At 40.7% G+C, this 19,272-nt stretch overlaps 2 protein-coding genes across 3 annotated transcripts in view; one reads left to right on the top strand and one right to left on the bottom strand.

Moving 5' to 3' along the window:
- The window catches only part of LOC115263428 (vitellogenin-3), a 54,823-nt gene that overhangs the window by 25,754 nt on the left and 9,797 nt on the right, over positions 1 to 19,272 (bottom strand). For both annotated transcript variants that reach the window (XM_062859037.1, XM_062859038.1), the window contains exons 8-9: positions 3,118 to 3,429; positions 2,812 to 3,052 (exon numbers count right to left, since the gene is read on the bottom strand). In XM_062859037.1, the coding sequence (XP_062715021.1) occupies positions 2,812 to 3,052; positions 3,118 to 3,429 (553 nt within the window). The remainder of the gene's footprint in view (positions 1 to 2,811; positions 3,053 to 3,117; positions 3,430 to 19,272) is intronic.
- LOC115263432 (arginine kinase 1-like) lies at positions 3,709 to 19,223 on the top strand. The gene is made up of 3 exons (XM_029866732.2): positions 3,709 to 3,914; positions 3,975 to 4,950; positions 18,741 to 19,223. The coding sequence occupies exons 1-3, from the start codon at positions 3,906 to 3,908 to the stop codon at positions 19,163 to 19,165; spliced, it is 1,410 nt and encodes a 469-aa protein (XP_029722592.2). The 5' UTR covers positions 3,709 to 3,905; the 3' UTR covers positions 19,166 to 19,223.

Genomic DNA, 19,272 nt, shown 5'->3' with positions numbered 1-19,272 from the left:
AGCTCATGCATATTTGATCAATAACGGCGCCGGCCAAGTCCTTATAGTCAGCTGGGAAGGGAAAGGAATGTTAGAGTGTACTGGTTGTTGCTACTAGCAGGGCTGGTAGCAGGAACTGATGGTCAAAATAGTTATTTTAGTGACCAAAATCTCTGAAATAGTGACCAAATAGTGACTTTCAGATGGCAAAAAAAGTGGCTAAATAGTGACTTTTGGCACAAAAATATGCTTAGTGAGGAAACATTGTAGAACGAATTTGATTCAGTACCGCATAATGAAAATGTTCAAGAAAAACTTTCATCTTCCATTCCTAAAATTGTACAAAGCTGCATATATTTACAATTTTATAGAATACATTGTGCAGAACTAGATGAGCATGGCATGAAAATTATGTAAAGAAAAAATGAATAAATTATGAAACTCTTGGAAAACTTGTTGGATGTTTTCTGTCATGAATTTCACCTTGATGGAAACTTAGATAGACAAATGCTTAAAAATGTGCGACTGAATTTGAATAAGAATTTTTCAAATATAATTCTTGAATATTTTTGCAAAAATTCTCTCAAAATAAAATAAAATGAATAACAGAAAGTGATTAAGTAATTTTGATGTAATACTTGAAATAATTCTCTACGTACCCCCTTGGAAATTTTCAGAAGAATTACAAGAAGAAAACAACGGTTTTTTTTAATAGCCTATGAAAATGTAATAGAACTCTTAATTTCATCAAAATGTCCCATATTTACTAATTTATTTGAATTGTCTCATAGTTTCTGGATGAATTTTCATAATATGTAGTTACAAGCATTCTGGGAGAAGTTGTTAATTTTATTTGGGGACTTAAAATAATGACCAAGCCACTAAATAGCGACTTGCTATTAGGCCTGCACTCTCACCGACGCATCATGGGGCGGCCCCATACAAAATATGTTTGCGTTAGTTTATAAAACTCTCCAAACTTTATGGAACTCAGTCTTCCAATATACATAAAAGTTGTTTCGATACACACGTACAGTGATTGGATTCCATTGATGTTGTTTTTTTAAGGCATATGTTTTGAAGATTTCTATAACAGTTTTACTACTTTTAGTTCTACATATGATCTAGGTCGTCCCAAAACTCCATGAAATGTAGGTGCAGGATCTACAAGCAAAACTAGTATTATACGAATGACTATTGTATACGCCCCAGACCAATGACCCTTCTAACAAGTAAATGGAGTATTATATTGAACTGTATACATGGTACAGATCTTACAAGATCTCCATGGAATATAAGCCTTTGTGTCCAGTCTACGAAACAACCAGTGCTTGTGCATGTCTGTGAAGGTCCGTAATGTAATAATGTCCACGAAGGAATTTAGAGGTCCGCAAAGCGCTGTAAAGGTCTTTAAAGATTATTCAAGACCGTGCATGGTTCACTCTCATTATTTGAGGTGTTGTAAACATTTAAATAAACAATTTTAACACAACAGTTTCAACACTCTGAAATTACAAGGGCATTGCTTACTTTTGAGCGTTTATCTGTGCATGAAAATGACTGATCTAGTTAACAAAATAGATTCCAATTCGTAAAAACACGCTTCACTAAGAAATCTAATACCAGATTTAGATTCTGCAATGATTGATCTACCGAGAAAAGCGGTCATGATGATCAAATGTTTCCTCAGAGGTATTCAATGGATAATATGGTAATTTTATGTTGGAATATTTCAATCATCGCCGACAACTTGATTGAAATTGCAGGACAGCAGCAAGTAGTAGCCAATTTTCTTTCAATGCCTCCCATGGATCCTAAAGAAAGATATAAAAGTAGTTGCGAAGCGATTTTTTTTTTGTATGGAACGGTTTGTATAGGGAAAATTTGACTTTTTTAATGTGGCATCATTTGATGGTTAAACATTTTTGAATATTTTTCAATCCGTATTTTATCAATTTCCCAAAAAAGTTGAAAAAAGTGACTTTTTAGGTGAAAATAGTGACTTTAGTGACCTGACCTTGAAAAAAGAGACTTTTTAGTGACCAACCCAAAAAAAAGTGACTAAGTCACTAAAAAGTGACTTGCTACCAGCCCTGTACTAGAGACCGAGAGCACTCTGCGTCTCCACAACCCGCACGGACTGGGGTATTTGTTAGACGGAAAGGATGGGAGATCTGGGAGTCACCGTTGGGTCGGTGATGCGATCCATGGATAGGGTTATTTATAGTGTTCGTGATAGATTTGTGGTGAATAAGGTGAATAAGGTCCAGCGGCACAGCACGCTTTAGTTGCATAACTTATAGGCGTTATATATACACTGTGCTGTGAGTGGAAGTTGGAAGGGAGGGAAACGACTTTTTTCAATTCGTTTCTGGTTCTAGCGATGGCTATGAACATATGAATATACATGAGTTGTATATCGTCCCGTTAATGCTAGAACTAGGTAATTGGTTTTGCGAAATCGCGAACAATTTGTTTACATCTGAACGTTCACCACAATAAACAAAAGTTTGTCGATTGAAACTACAAAAACACATAATGATTCTTCATTTAAGACCAAAAAAGTGTATGTTTTATAGCAGGATAAGTTCTACTAGCCATTTTTACCCGTACTTTCGAAAATGAGTTACCTAGTTCTAGCATTAAGGGTGCGATATGTAGAGAAGAGAGAGCGAGAGAAAGTGGATAGAAAGATACAAAGTAGGATGAAAAGGACGGGCCAGGGATTGAACCCATGACCTTCTGCATACGAATCAGAAGCGGTAGCCACTAGACCACCAAGCCCGTCTTTTTGATGTACATAGGACAATACATTACTAAAAGTCTACTTACTCGTAAAACCATAATTGATGCTACTCTTCCTGGGGTGGTACAGCTTTGCGTTATAGTTGTACCGCGTCGGAATCCAAATGGTGCCCCCGTTGATCGTGATATCCGTATCACTGCTCCACCGAGCGGTTTTCACGTTCACGTCCAAATGGTCCGTGATGTTCAGCGTTTGGACGCGCCTGGGCACCACTGCCGAGGCCAGGTGGTCCAATCTGTGCAGTAAGTCCACTATCCACGAGGGGAGCTAGAACATGTTTAACGTAAAGAATGTTACTTAAGTAGCTAAGTATCAAGGTTAGTCAACCTTACTTGTTCAAATTTGAAACTGGCATCCAACCCGGAAACTGTCGTCAGCGGAGCGAACGTCGTGGCACTACAATTTCCGGAAAACGGTGGCGGTGTCAGTCGAAGAATCTCCTTTGGGCAGTTCTCGTCTCCGGTGTCCATGATGTTGTACACATCCTGCACGTACTTCGGCAGGTGGTACGATATGTTGAACGTAATCCGTGGCACCTCCGGGCATCGCTTTGGGACCCGAGTCTCGTTGAAGGCCACGTGACCGATCAGGCTGAACGGTCTTTTCAGGAAAACCAACGGCTCGTAGTCGGCCATCAAACATAGCTACATCGATACAATGCGAAAGAGATAATAAAAAACAAAAACCTCATAAAAATTGGGTATTGATTGATTTGTGGCACACCATAGCTAACTTCCATCTATCATGCCCGCCCATGCGTCGCCCCACAAGGACAAACCTAGGGACAAACATATTCGTCCTTTTTATGGTTTTCCCAGGTTTTCCCGCGCACTTTACCCCCCGCATATCGAGGCATCGAGGCAACCTGGGCATACACGCATGCAGCAGCGTGCGGTGACCGCGACCTCGTGGCATTTGATGTTGATTTCGTTGTTGCTATGACAATTCCTTTCTCTTCAGGAATTTCCACTTTTTCTGCCAGTAGGCCGTTGTTTGGATGCTTCCATCAAGGTGAAAATTTTCATTTGGAACTTGGTCCCGATTGGGTGAAAAATTCTCGTGATCCGTAAAATTTTCGGTTTTCCAGCGTGTGCGAATAAAAAAAAATCCCTGACCAATCATGGCTTCGGTAAGTTTTTCCAATCGGAATTGGCCTTCTGACCAAGCGATTAATTAATTTTCCCTCAAGTTGGAACAGAAACGTGAAGCCTTCCGTAAGTACCTGGAATCGGCCGGGGCCATCGATTGCCTCTCGAAGGCCCTGATCAGGCTGTATCAGGAGCAGGAGAAACCGGACGATGCGTGCAAGTTCATCCGGCAGACCATGTGCGAGACGTGCCCAACGGACGAGGAAGTGGCCAACATGATTGTCGAACTGGCCGACGCTCGGCAGGAAATTTGCTGTCTCAAGAGGGAAATCGTGTCGTACAAGGGAGAACTGCGCCGATCGGCCAGCGAAGTGGCCCTAGCCCTCGAGGAAGGTTTCAAGAAGTTGCAGGAGGATGAAGAGTGCACGTCGCTGCTGAAGAAGCATCTCACACAGGAAGTATTCGATGAACTCAAAGAGAAGAAAACGGCTCTCAAATCGACCCTACTGGATTGCATCCAGTCCGGACTGGAGAACCACGATTCCGGGGTGGGAATCTACGCGTCGGACGCGGAATGTTACGAATTGTTTGCTCCACTGTTTAATCCAATCATTGACGAGTATCACGGAATCAATCTGGCGGAAGCACCGCATCCGGCGAGTGATTGGGGCGATGCCAGCACCTTCGAGAACCTAGATCCGGAGAATGAGTTCATCATTTCCACCCGGGTGCGCTGTGGTCGGTCAATTGAAGGTTTCCCCTTCAATCCGCGACTCAAGATGGCCATGTATGAGGAGATAATGGACCGCATCAAGACAGTGCTGACGGGCCTCGAGGAGGATGATTTGAAGGGCGAGTTCCACCCACTGGAAACCATGTCGGACGAATTGAAGCAACAGTTGATTGACGATCACTATCTGTTCAAGGAGGGCGATCGGTTTCTGCAGGCGGCCGAAGCGTGTCGATTCTGGCCGATTGGCCGGGCCATTTACTACAACGAGGCGAAAAGCTTTGTCGTCTGGGTGAACGAGGAGGACCACTTGCGGATCATCTCCATGGAGAAGGGTGGCGATTTGGGTGAGTAAATGTGGGCCAGTGGGCATCTGGCGAAATAACCGTGACTTAAACCAGATGCTGTTGTGGCTACTTCAACTAAGGTACACCGGGGCAAGTTAAAACGGGTGGGGCAAGATGGATTGCTATAACACATAGTTGTTGATTCAAACAATCTTTTAGCGATGGATAAATTTCCAAATTGTATTGAAATCTATTTCAAAACTTCGTGTTTCATCTTGCCACACCCATTTCAACTTGCCCCGGTGTATCTTAACACACTATCTTAACCATAATACTTAAGCTACTAGTACACAGGGTCAAATATTTGTCCAAAAAGAAACCAATGCTCAAACATCTTGTTTGAGTCGATCGAATTTTCCTTAGTGTCAAACTGATGTTGTTTCTTGAGTTCTTTCCTTGTCAAATATTTGACGCTGTGTACTACAGGCCTTAAGCTGCTAGTACACAGGGTCAAATATTTGTCCGAAAAGAAACCAATGCTCAAACATCTTGTTTGACTCGATCAAATTTTCATTAGTGTTAAACTGATGTTGTTTCTTGAGTTCTTTCCTTGTCAAATATTTGACCCTGTGTAGTACTGGCCTTACTATCGACGCACAAAGTTTGACGGGCTTGGTAATATAATAGCTATAGTTTCTAATAGGGTGGGGCGGGGCAAGATGGGTCGCGGGGCAAGATGGGTCAGTGCTATTTTTGGGCGCATTACTCATGTTTTGATTATGTTAATAATTTTGTTAGATGACCAGCATGAATATACAAAAGTTTGGGGCATTGATTGAAAAATTATTCACTCTCATTGGAAATAAAAAATAAAATGGTTTTTAGCCAATTTTCTTATGCGATACATTCCATATAATCTCCATATAAACGGTCGCGGGGCAAGATGGGTCACCTTCAATTTTGAACTTATTTTTGGAGCATTCAAAAGTTATTTATTTTTTATTACAAGACTATCTCATTAATGACTACAATCAAGCGGAATGAACACTCAAAATTATTACATAAAATTATGATATTTTTTTTAGTAAAAACATCAATTTTTAAGTCGCCTTAGGACCACTCAAATTGTAATTTTTTTTATATTCCAAATAAATTTATAAAAAGTTTACTAGTAGCTCTTGTTTACTCAGTATGGATATGGAGCATATATGAATGCGGAACAAATCTTATATTTTGACGTTTTTCGTTGAGAAAATGTGAATTACTTAAAAGGTGACCCATCTTGCCCCGCCTTTTTTTCACGGCGCAAAATCGATCACTTTTTAAAAGTGCTTGTTTAACATCATATTTTGTATTTAAAAAACTTTTCATCGACATTTGGCATAGCTAACTAGTGTATTAAAGATTAGAGGACGAATACAAACCTATACGATTTGTATTTACAAAATTATAATGATCCATCCTTATGCGACCCATCTTGCCCCACCCCACCCTACGTAGGCAAAAGGTCCTGGGTTCAACGCCTTACCCGTTCCCTTTGTATCTTTCAATCTACTTTCTCCCTCATCTCTGTATATAAAACTCATACCGATCATTTCACCTGAAACGGATTGAACAATCTATCATATAACTCCTACAAATCCAGCGAATTGTTCTTCATAATCCTTACTCAATCTATATCTTTACGAATACTAAACGACAATCCACGCACCAACTTGAGCCTTTGCCAAAACAGCTATTGCTCAAACATTGAAGCCTTGGACGCGCTTTCGGGCTTCTTTTTTACTCTTCTTTATACCCACAAGTAGTGTATAAATACCGCTGAAAACCCGACTTTGCGACTATCTATGGCCCTGAGGACCAAGTCTCAATACCAATCAACTCAGTTTGATGAATTGAGCAAATGGTCGGCATCAGGCCATTCCGTAGGGTTGCAACACTCTCACTCTGTACGCCACTGCTTTCCACTCCTGTGACTTATCTCCATTCACACTGACTGCGACATTGGTGGCTGGTCGACGTACTTGTCTGCCCTTTGCTCTGACTGCCGCGCGTCCTTATGGCCAGCAGTTTCTCTCAAAATTGCCATCCACAATCAACACCAGCATAGTTCGCAGAATTTCATCCGTAGGGAGTTGGAGAGGGTCAAAATCGTTCATGGTCTTCTTAACTGACTGAAACTGACTGGAACGCTCTCAACAGCCAGGTGTAGATGGCGCGTTGAATGTTCACTTGGTTTTAGGACGGCCATGAGCATCTTTTCGTTGACGTACCGTAAACCGGGGTCAAATTGATCTCCGGGTCGAAATTGATCAGTCGTTTTTGAATATGATTAATCATACTTTAAATCCCTCCCCATGGATATTCGATCTTGCCGCGATGGGAGGGCTTAACCCAATAGCAGTTAAGCCAGTTTCTTCACCTCCGCTTGGATCCTGATCTTAGCGATAAAACTGGAGTTGAGCGTAGGTGAAGAAATCGGTCGTAAGTGCTATTGGGAACCAAAGGAGTATCCGCTGTGAGCATATCACCATTTTTCTAAGTCATGTCATAGTTCTGCTCGCATAGATCCAGAAATGTAACGCAAGAGTGGGTATGGGAGGTCTCTGTGTTACACTCGCACTCACTCATCATTAACGTTAGGAATCTCGGAGACAATGGACGATAGGTTAAAAATTGTTTTGCAGTAGAACGTAGACGAGTTGACTGCCAGTAGAAAATTGTGGGCTTAGTGTTAAAATAAAGTTTTTCATTATTTGGACAGAGGCTCCAGTTTTGTTAATCTCCAAAATTGAAGCATGACAGATAAAATAGCAGGAATTTTAGTAGACATCTATTTTTCATAACGACATGATCAGGTTTACAGCATATTCATTTAAATCGTGTTTTGAAAACTTATTATTTTTCTTTGATCTTTAACACAAACTTCTGCTTTATATTAATTTAAAATACAATTTTTTTTCTCACCAAATTTTTGAATTCAGAAGAATAGTTGGTATCATTTCATAATTTTACGGCTTTAACACATTTCAAATTAGAATCAATATTGTATATTTTATCTTTTACTAGTATTTTATTTTATTCCAAAAGCTAGACTTTACATATACTGGCGTGAGTGAGAAATGGACAAATTGAGGTGAAATTTGCGAAAAAGTTACTCGTCCTCTCGGTGAGACTCGAACTCACGACTCCTACTCACTAGACAGGCGCGTTGCCGCTACGCCACGAGAAGACTCGAAGACGTAGCTGCTAACCTGAATTCAAGTTCAACACAAAATTCCGAGGTTATCTTTTCCACAGATTGCACCCCTTTCGGATGGAATGAGATGTACATACACACTACGCATATATTGTATATGTAAAGCCTAGGCGAGAGCGCATTGTTTTTTGTGTGTTGGAAGTCCACACACCTCTCATCGACGACTGTGTCGAAGAGATCGCGTGGTGAGCGGAAAGCTTCCAACGGGTCGCGACGTTCTCAAACGACCGGTTACGGAACATGAGTCCGTTGCTCGATGACATAATTAAATTACCGTAAAACGGGGTATCATTGATCAGCGGGGTAACATTGATCGGCTTGACCGACCTCATGAAATGGTCAAACAAGCATTTTATATTGAATCAGTTTCTGCTATCGAATGGTATATCGCTATCTGCTATTATTTAGCTATTAAATGACATGTAATTCTTGAAATTTGAATTTCATAAACATTGAAATAAATCGATTTTTCCATAAATGTCTTTTGTACCGCAATGAGATACACGGTCAAACATTCATGCATTGAAGAATACTAGATACAATATGAGGTTCGAAATCGCTATAGGGCACTGCATGAAATTCTCTCCTTCTCTTTCACTCTAACACAAATTTTGTAAACAACAAGGCCACGAAACGTCAAAATCCCATACAAAATCAAAACAGTGCGGTGCCCTATACTACTTCAATATGATATCCAAGAGTTGGATTTAATAACCGAATCTTTTATGAAAATACTGCTTTTCAATAAAATATACGATTTATTAAAAGTAGGCTATCAATTCCTTAAGCCATTGCCTACCTTTAGGCGTTTTTCGCGATTTGGAGGATTTTGATCCTAAAGTATCTCAAAAAATACACAACTTGTAAGAATTTGGACAACATATTCGAAATCAGCGACCCCGAATTTAGTAAGAAAGGGTATTTTCAACACAAACGAACATTGATCACTGACATGATCAATGTTACCCCAAAACAACAAAATCAAAAATTAGATTAAAAAACATTTAAACATGTTTTAAAGTTTTGCAATACTTTTTCGAGTGGCTTAACACATACTCAGAGGGCCAGTACTTGTTTTAAAAATATAAAACATGTAACGTTTGCTTAAACAAGAGAATTATTCAAGAAAGATCGAAAATTCTGATCAATGTTACCCCGGATTACGGTAATTAATTATCGATTTTTGCGGCTTAACCAGCCGAATGGAAGTTTTACTTTATTCCAAAAGCTAGACTTTACATATACTGGCGTGAGTGAGAAATGGACAAATTGAGGTGAAATTTGCGAAAAAGTTACTCGTCCTCTCGGTGAGACTCGAACTCACGACTCCTACTCACTAGACAGGCGCGTTGCCGCTACGCCACGAGAAGACTCGAAGACGTAGCTGCTAACCTGAATTCAAGTTCAACACAAAATTCCGAGGTTATCTTCCCCACAGATTGCACCCCTTTCGGATGGAATGAGATGTACATCCACACTACGCATATATTGTAGCATAAGTCTAGCTTTAGGAATAAAGTAAAACTTCCATTCGGCTGGTTAAGCCGCAAAAATCGATAATTAATTAATTTAATTATGTCATCGAGCAACGGACTCATGTTCCGTAACCGGTCGTTTGAGAACGTCGCGACCCGTTGGAAGCTTTCCGCTCACCACGCGATCTCTTCGACACAGTCGTCGATGAGAGGTGTGTGGACTTCCAACACACAAAAAACAATGCGCTCTCGCCTAGGCTTTACATATACAATATATGCGTAGTGTGTATGTACATCTCATTCCATCCGAAAGGGGTGCAATCTGTGGAAAAGATAACCTCGGAATTTTGTGTTGAACTTGAATTCAGGTTAGCAGCTACGTCTTCGAGTCTTCTCGTGGCGTAGCGGCAACGCGCCTGTCTAGTGAGTAGGAGTCGTGAGTTCGAGTCTCACCGAGAGGACGAGTAACTTTTTCGCAATTTTCACCTCAATTTGTCCATTTCTCACTCACGCCAGTATATGTAAAGTCTAGCTTTTGGAATAAAGTAAAACTTCCATTCGGCTGGTTAAGCCGCAAAAATCGATAATTAATTAATTTAATTATAGTATTTTATGTTTGGATTCGGTGATAATGAATTAAATTGTTAAAGTTTTGCTTCATTAAATTTCGCGGTATGATTTGTATTGTGCCACAAGTCTAATCCAATTCCTTTCCCCAACCTATACCTTTACCCTTCCGATGGTGTTCATGTGGTCCGCACGGACTATTACGGCCATTACCCCTCCCTGATCTTCGGCTTTGGATTGACTTGCGCTCTTATTGCCCCACCAAATGCTGCAAAATGAAAATGAAAATGATTAATCATACTTTAAATAGATTCTTTAGAAATATCGCATAGGGTAAGAAATCAAACTTTGAACTAGTTAAATTGTAATCTTAATTAGAACCATTTCAAAATTCATTAAAACGACGTACTTTTTAGGCAAATATTGTCCCAAAAAAGATGTCAAACAGGTTTCCGTAATATAACCTGATAACATGGACTTTAAAAGCATTGAAAAAAGCATTTTTGTCATGGAAAACAGGCAATTGAAAAATCACTGTGATTTCACCCATTTCCCCCCAGAGAAAGCACATTTTCGGTGCACTCGTACAGGTCATGCATTGTATCACACGCAATATGTGAGCACGTCAAATGAGAGCTTATTTATCGTAGAATCCACCAACCGAATAATATTCCGCATTATTTGTCATAAAATTATCAAATTTAAGTAATTCTTACTTGGAGAATGTTATCTTAAGTTGAACCATTTGTAATCTAAATTTGGACTAGTAAACGAGGGTGAGCTTCCAGTGTTAGCCTGCAGACTGCGCTAGTGGTTGTTTTGTTTACTCTTGGGGGATGAAAAATTCCAAATTTAGTTTCCAAGTTTTTGAAGAGTTTAGAACATTCTTAGTTGAAATTCCACTGCCTAATGAAAAAAAGTTATGTGAATTAGCAGATCCATGTGTTTTTCTATTGTTCAGCACGAAATTAGCTGTTGTGGGAGAAAAGGAAATTTCCTTGACTTCCTTGGGCATAGAGTATCTTCGTGCCTGCCACACGATATACGCATGCAAAATGGTCATTGGCAGAGGAAGCTCTCAGTTAATAACTGTGGAAGTGCTCATAGAACACTAAGCTGAGAAGCAGGCTTTGTCCCAATGAGGACGTTACGCCAAGAAGAGAGAGAGAGAGGGAGATGCTCGAGCTGCTGCCGCCAGTAGTTCAAATTAAGATTAAAATTGGTTCAAATTTTGATTACGATGGTTCAAATTAAGATTAAAATCATTGTTGACGAATAATCGAATTTTTCAATGAAATTCGGTGCAAATACAAACTTTTTACCACTTAACAGAAAGCTTATACCCGTGGCTTTCATGTACATAAGGTTTTGCCGTAGAAAATAATGTCCATATGGGAGAAAAAATCATTCAAAATTTGCGCTACTTTGGAAAGCCGCAATTTGGTTCAACTTTTGATTACCTACCCTAATATCTGATTCCAACAGCTTAACACTTGTGAGGAAACTATAGGGCACTGCACGAAATTCTTTCCTTCTCTTTCACTCTTATAGAAATTTTGTAAACAACAAGGCCATGAAACGTCAAAGCCCCATACAAAATCAAAACAGTGCAGTGCCCTATTTAAAGTATGCTTAATCGAATTGAGAAACGTCTGATCAATTTCGACCCGAAGATCAATTTGACCCCGGTTTAATGGTACTTAAGTGCCTCGCGCAGCTTTCGCGAGGCTCCGATGAAACTTGTTCCTCGGTAGCTGATAATCTCTAACGATGCGGTTTTTCGAGCTATGAAGATGCGCAATGCTAGAATGCATGAGTCTGCCGTCAGCGAATGTGCAAACTCGATGTGTACGTACGTACAAGCCTGGTTGTCCTGCAGATGATCAGATCCCCATCGTTTCTCGGTTCGCCTGCCGACTAAACAGCACTGACATCGCCCTGAAGTAATCAATTCCTGTGTAGGAGAATGGTCGCTTAAATGCTGCTTATCGGGCAGGCGGTAGATCTCTCCATTGCTGGGGGCTATGGACTTGCTCGGCGAACTTTGCAACGCTGACACTTTCTGCGGACACGATCGATTTCTGTACAAAAACGTGCTGTATTTTGGGCGAATCTGGTTAGGTGCTGTTCCTCGGGAGTACAATCGGATTCATCCACAGTTGCTCTCAAATCTCTACGGCCTGCCACAAAAAGTCGAGACCACGCAACCATCAGTAGAAAGTCTAGCAGCCTTTGCCACTTCGTTCTTTCATCCGCTACGTCCTTTTTTGTTAGCTACCACCTCTATTCGCTAGCCCGTGTAGTGTCAAGCAACTCACTGATCCTAAACACTATAATAGCGTCGATGATCTGATCCATTCCAACAGACTACGTCGCGGGAATCGATCCCGAAGACTCGGCGACTAATCTTCATCTGGTGAGACTTGGCAATGCAATCTGCGAGGCGAACTCCTGATACAGCAGCCTGGAGTTCAAGCTGAGGGGTTGAGAGGAACTTTAGAGGAGCCGCATGAGTTTTCGATCGCATTCGAGAGCGCATTCAACGTTTCCTTCTTCTTCAAACCAGAAGTACGCCATGGCCACGATCCCATTCTCGCTGGCATCACAGAAAATGTGCAGCTCTACGTTGTTTGTGGGTTCAACTGATGTTTTGATTTGGTAACAGCGAAGAATACTGACTAAACGGACACTCAGCAGCGCTTAAATCCATGTCACATACACACACACATACACACACACCAGCTTCCCATCGATCCCGTCAGATGTAGGATCTTTAGGTAGATGAGGCGTGGCAGAATTGTCGTGACAGACTCTCGACGACGACAGCGCTGGAATTCAATAGATAAATGCGTATCTCGAAGCCTCCTTCAGCATGGATGGATCGTACATCACTGGTCAGTTGTATAGCTCTCTCTTTGGTCTCAACACTAGCCAACATACAGGGGATACTCAAAATAACTGGGACAGGTAAAATTTTCACTTTTCAAAAAATGTTCAACTCGCTGTAACTTTTCGAAAAGGGCATAAAATATTCTCAATTTTTACTGAAGTTCATCAACTAGTTATGTATCAGTGGTTCAAATTTGGAAAAGATCGTACCATTCTATTATTATTATTGGCTCTTTATTATGGGGATTTTCAGCCCGAGGCTGGTTCATCCCCGCGTCGTACCATTCTACACGAAGTTATAAAGATTCTAGAAAAAGGTATAATTATCCGATAGCCAACTTTGAGCTGTTATATCTCCGGATTCAATTAACCGAATGCAATAAAATTTTGATCATTTATGACTTATATGTATAATAAATTTTGAAAAACAGTTGACTTAATTTAAAATTATTAATTAGAAAAAAGTTATTCCATGTTTTTTCAGTAAATTTATTTATTTCTCAAATGCATCCCATTACTTTTTTAATTTAATGCCGGCTACTTGGTTGCTTTCCTTTGAAACATAAAAATATTCAGTTCAATTAGAGGGAATTTCAATTAACTATAATTACTATCTCGAATTTTGAAACGATGATGAAGTTTTGGATAAATTGGTGTTATATTAGAAAAATAATATAATCGAAATAATTTTCTTTCGTGTAAAGAATTTTAAGTTTATTCAAAAGTTTTTAATAGCTCATTATATAAGTCATAAATGATCAAAATTGCATTGCATTCGGTTCATTCCCTGGGCTTGGGTAATATCTTCCAGGAATCTTTGAATTCAGGCATTTGGCCGATGTACTTTTCAGTAATGATTTAATTCTGTAAAAATCAGATCTTCAAGTCATCTGATATACAGTAAAACCTCCATGAGTCGATATTGAAGGGACCATCGACTCATAGAAATATCGAGTAGTGGAACAGAAATCCTTCGGGAAGTTTTTTGAAGGGATCATCATAGTAACCCAGAATAGTAGTTTACGCAACAAGGTGCAGAATGAAGATTTTTACAGCACGAGTCGTACATTTATTCAACGAGGCTTGCCGAGTTGGATAATTACGACAAGTGCTGGAAAAATCGAGTTCTGCACCGAGTTGCGTACAACGTTTTTTGCAATTTCATAAATTACCGCTTGAGGATAGTTTTAACAAAAATTATCATCAAACTGTACACTGATGTTCATAGTCATGTTTAAGAAAGTCTGATCATAACAGGCTATATTGTGCATTTGTCACATTTTTTCAGAGCTGCGTCCAGAAATCACCAAGAAGTTGATCAAAACTGAAAACAGTGCTGTAATGGTTCATTACGCAACGCAAATCAGTGCTGTAATGAACCATTACAGCACTGTTAATTTGGTGTGGGAAAGTAGGCCTTTTCCTGTCAGATTTGCGTGAGGTAAAACAGCCTATTACGATGAGAAATTGCAAAAATTATTTTTCAGTATGCAAAAATTTACCTCCATGAGTCAATATCGAGTCAAGGAACATCGACTCATGGAAGTTCGACTGTAGTTACAGTCAGGTCTTTTTAGGCGGTTTTTATTTACGCGGCCGCGTAAATGAAAACTCCATACAAAAAAAATCCATCGTCTTATTTTTGCATGATTCGTCGAGAAATGGTGAGACTTTTTTTACGCGGTTTTTCGAATTTTGAACTGAGTTTTTTTTTTTACGCGGTACGTATCCCCCGCGTAAAAAAAACCTGACTGTATATTGATCATGATGCTGCATAGTATATCGAACATTTGTCGAAGTCATTTATGTGCCGGGAAAATATAATTCCAAGTTGGTGAGAATATTACAAACTGAGGGAGGGTAATAGGCCCAGTCAGACCCCTGAATGGGCAATGTGGGTTAGTGTATGGGAATGCCATTGAAGGTTTGTAATATTCTCCGAGGCTTTCGAAATCCAACAGGGCGCGTCCCCGGGTTGCGGATAGGGGGAAAAGGGAGATTTTTCACATTTGTACTGTAATCAGCCAATGTGGTATTATCTCCTATGGTGTTGTAGTGCGAATGAATGATCTCATTCTACGGGAATTAGAACCTTGTAATGTATTGTTTATCAACTTCAATTTTCTAAGCTTGATAAGGTTTTGAAGACAAACATGAGATGAGAGAATTGCCTAATAGGAAAGTCACATCAGCAAAGCTTTTACCGTCAGTGTACCAGTAGCCGCTCATGACCCAATAGCCGCTCACTTTTGCAAAAATCAAGTTTTCACGCATAAATACCCCCTTTTCGTCGCTGATATTCTTGGACAATATAAATTATATGAAAGCAAAGCCATTTTATGCAATATTTACCAAATAACATATATTTTGAAAACAAAACAGTACAATTTTTTGAGCGGCTATTGGACCCAAAAAAGCTGTAGGAAATTTTATGTGTTCCAATAACCGCTCACGCAAAAAAATACGTGAAATTCGTAAAAACTGTCGATTTTAGTACACAGTGTATTTGATCACTATTATACACTCCCGCTGAACAGGAAAAAATAATTGTAAAAACATAGAGTTGCAAAAATAATTCACTTTTCCGCAAAAGTCTATTTAAAAGATGGCATACATTTGTCCGTGAGCGGAATTAGGACCACTTTGGTCTCACACAAATTGTAATAAAATCATACTCTTATGAAAAGTTATACATAAGTCTTGTTTTGTATCTGATTGTACTTAGATTAAACTAACTTAAAATGCAAAAACATTACAAATTGGCTTACCAGTCATTTAACAGATGATGTTTTTCTGCAAAACTGGCCTTAGATGAGCGGATTCTGGTACCCTGATGGTACATATGCAAATGCTATTCATGGGGTCATGTCTAGCATTTAATATGTATGGCAATGACTGATACTTACCTAGCAGGGGTACTACAAGACCACGCGGACAATTCGGTTAAAGGCTTAATTGGGGACAATATATTTTCCAGAACTGAAGGGACATTTTTTCCGGGGTGACTGGCGAGTCGGAGAGGGTAGAAGTTTCCGTTTGTTATAATTGACAAAATAAACAATCGGGCGCTTTTTCTTTCTATGACTTGCTTGGTATTTTGTGGATTATTGTTTTTTGGTTTTGGAAGGTATGCGATTCACTATTGAGCCTTAAAATTATTTTGTAACTGAATAGCATTGATATCGTCAAGTCTGCACCAACACCCTAATCCCACACCAAAATACCCTTTTCCTATGGGCCTTTTCATTTGACGTCTTAAATCAGCTGATTGTTCGGGCGTTTGACAGTTCTTCTATGAAGATGACACGTTCTTGTTAGCAGCTGTTGTTCAAGCTTTGTAAACAAATGCATGCACGGATCTGTCACATGAAAAGGCCTATCCCATGGCGTTTATGTGGTCAGCAAAGACTATTCAGCCATTACCCCTCCTTATCATCGGCTTTGGACTGACTTGCGCTCTCATTGCCCCACCAAATGCTGCAAAATGAAAATGAAAATGATAAAATACCTTGCTTCTAATTTCAAGAGCTTGGAGAGACTACGATTTAAATCTCCATAGGTGGTATTAAGTTGACAAACTCGTTGGTGGATAATCGGTTACCAGGTTTTCGATGAACCGTTAACGAACTTACCGAATACTGTTTCGGCCAGGATAGGAAAGTCGGTTCCTGTTTTGAGATGCTTTTTCTTCAGAACATCTTACTGCGCTGCCAGACGAGCTAGGTGGTCTAGTGGCTACCGTTTCTGATTCATATGCAGAAGGTCCAGGGTTCAATCCCTGGCTCGTCCCTTTCCTCCTACTTTGTATCTTTCTTATCTACTTTCTCTCTCTCTCTCCTACATAAACATCTCATGTATATCCGTGTGTTCGTAGCGATCGCTAGAACCAGAAACGGATTGAAAAAAAAAGCCGTTTCCCTTCCTTCCAACTTTCATCACAGCCAGTGTCAATCTATCATATAACGCCTATAACGGCGCTGCCATAGTGCCGCTTCAAAGTGAGAGTGAGAGTGTGCGTCCGAAGGATTTTCGTGGATTTGCTGATGTTGATATTCTTTTTTGTGGCTTCGCACACACGCACTCCCACTTTCACGCGTAACTATAACGGCATCCTAAGTTATGCAACCAAGCCGACTGTGCCGCTTCACAGTAATCTTCACACAATCTATCGCTTTACGCCTGGCACCAACACACCAACATCCGCATGACCTTGTGCAGGCGCAGAGGATTCAACGGCCTGATGTGGGCAAGCGATTGCCCTTCCTCATTGACCTGCAACCTGACGCAGCAGGCGCCATTGTCGCCTAAAAATACAAGATCACCAACGCTCACACACTGAAGATGCCTGTTAGGGTGCCGTTATAGTTACGCGTGAGAGTGGGAGTGCGCGTGTGCGAAGCCGCAAAAAAGAATATCAACAACAGCAAATCCACGAAAATCCTTTGGACGCGCACTCCCACTCTCACTTTGAAGCGGCACTATGGCAGCGCCGTTAGTCCCAAGCAGCTATCTCATTGGTTCCTTGTGTGAGTGTAGCTCATCTGGCGATACTGCAGTAGCAACTGCGGGCGGTCAATCAAGCTCAAGCTCAAGAACGATAATGACATCGTCATTAATATATGGATTACTGCACGAATATATACTGGCCTGCTTACTCTCACACGAAATTTGACGTTTGAGCGGTGTCGGCACCGCTCAAACGTCAAATTTTCTGTGAGAGTAAGAAGGCCAGCATACATTCGTGCAGTGGACCATTGGACGTCAGGTCTGCCGGCAGGAAAAGTTCAGTTTTTACCTTAGCTGTTGATAACTTGGACGATGAAGTTAAGGACAGCAGTAAACTCGTCTTGATTCTTGAGTCTTCGGCTGGGAACTGTGGTGATGCTTGACACAGGTCTTATACAGTGCTGGTCCGATGGTACATGTGCAGTCCACTGTGCGGATGGAGAAACCCGTCTTTTTGACCTAGTCAAAACAGAGTTGGAACAGCACGGATATGACGCCTTCTTTGTTTGGACAAACATTTGCGTCTGGCCTTTGTCACTAAAGGCTGTTAGACAGATTTGATAGTTGTCGGTGTTCAAAACACTGGATTACTCATAACACGACTGCACTCCTTGAGGGAGTCCATCTCATTGTCGAACCAGGACAACTCCCTACGATTCACATCTTTCTGCTATCCCTATCTAGTCGCTTATTGATAAGATTGTTTAGAATCAACTCCGACAGGCCTTCTACTTCCGATTGATTCTTCAACTGCGCTGCCATAGTGCCGCGTCAAAGTGAGAGTGGGAGTGCGTGTCCAAAGGATTTGCGTGCATTTGCTGTTGTTGATATTCTTTTTTACGGCTTCGTACACGCGCACTTCCACTCTCGCGCGTAACTACAACGGCGCCCTAATACACACATTTTTATAAAAAAAAAAAAAAACTAGTATTTAGAATAGGTATGAATTGTTATTTGGGAGACAATACAAAAAACCGCAACAAAAGAACGGCGTTATAGTTATGCGTGAAGCGTGAGAATCCTTAGACGCGCACTCCTACTCTCACTTGACGCGGCACTATGGCAGCGTAGTAAGATGTTGCAATTTGTATCTAGTATACAAGAATATCTAAAACCTTTACTGAGTTGATCCCATGCCTTTCTATTCAACGCAGGTGCCATCTACCAACGCTTGGTCCGTGCAGTGGAAGCCATCGGTAAAGACGTCGCCTTCTCGCGTAACGACCAATTCGGCTTTCTGACCTTCTGCCCATCCAATTTGGGAACAACTATCCGGGCATCGGTCCACATCAAGCTGCCGAACCTTGGTTCGAATCGAGCCAAGCTGGAGGAAGAAGCAGGAAAATTCAACCTTCAGGTACGTGGAACTCGCGGAGAGCATACCGACTCGGAAGGAGGCGTCTTCGATATCTCCAACAAACGCCGTCTGGGTTTGACCGAGTTTGATGCAGTAAGTGAAATGTACAACGGTATTAAACAGCTGATAGATTTGGAAAAGTCTACCGAACCTGGTGAAGCCCCGCCAGCTGAAGATGCAGCCCCTGCGGAAGGCGAAGACGAAGAACCAACCGCCGAGTAAAGGGTGAAACTCGAATAACTTTTTAGCAAATACAATCCAAAGCTTATGTGCATATCAACCTTAAACAATCATTTTTTTTCGTTTCTGGCGAACCCCAATCAATCAGT

The sequence above is a fragment of the Aedes albopictus genome, chromosome 3, assembly GCF_035046485.1.
Source record: "Aedes albopictus strain Foshan chromosome 3, AalbF5, whole genome shotgun sequence".
NCBI lineage: Eukaryota > Metazoa > Arthropoda > Insecta > Diptera > Culicidae > Aedes > Aedes albopictus.
This window is presented reverse-complemented; position numbering and strand designations above follow the sequence as displayed.

What these genes read in the sequence shown, in the direction of transcription:
- LOC115263432 (XM_029866732.2), top strand. An exon ending in GGAGAAGGGTGGCGATTTGG is followed by an intron (nt 4,951 to 18,740) that starts GTGAGTAAATGT and finishes TATTCAACGCAG; the next exon opens with GTGCCATCTACCAACGCTTG.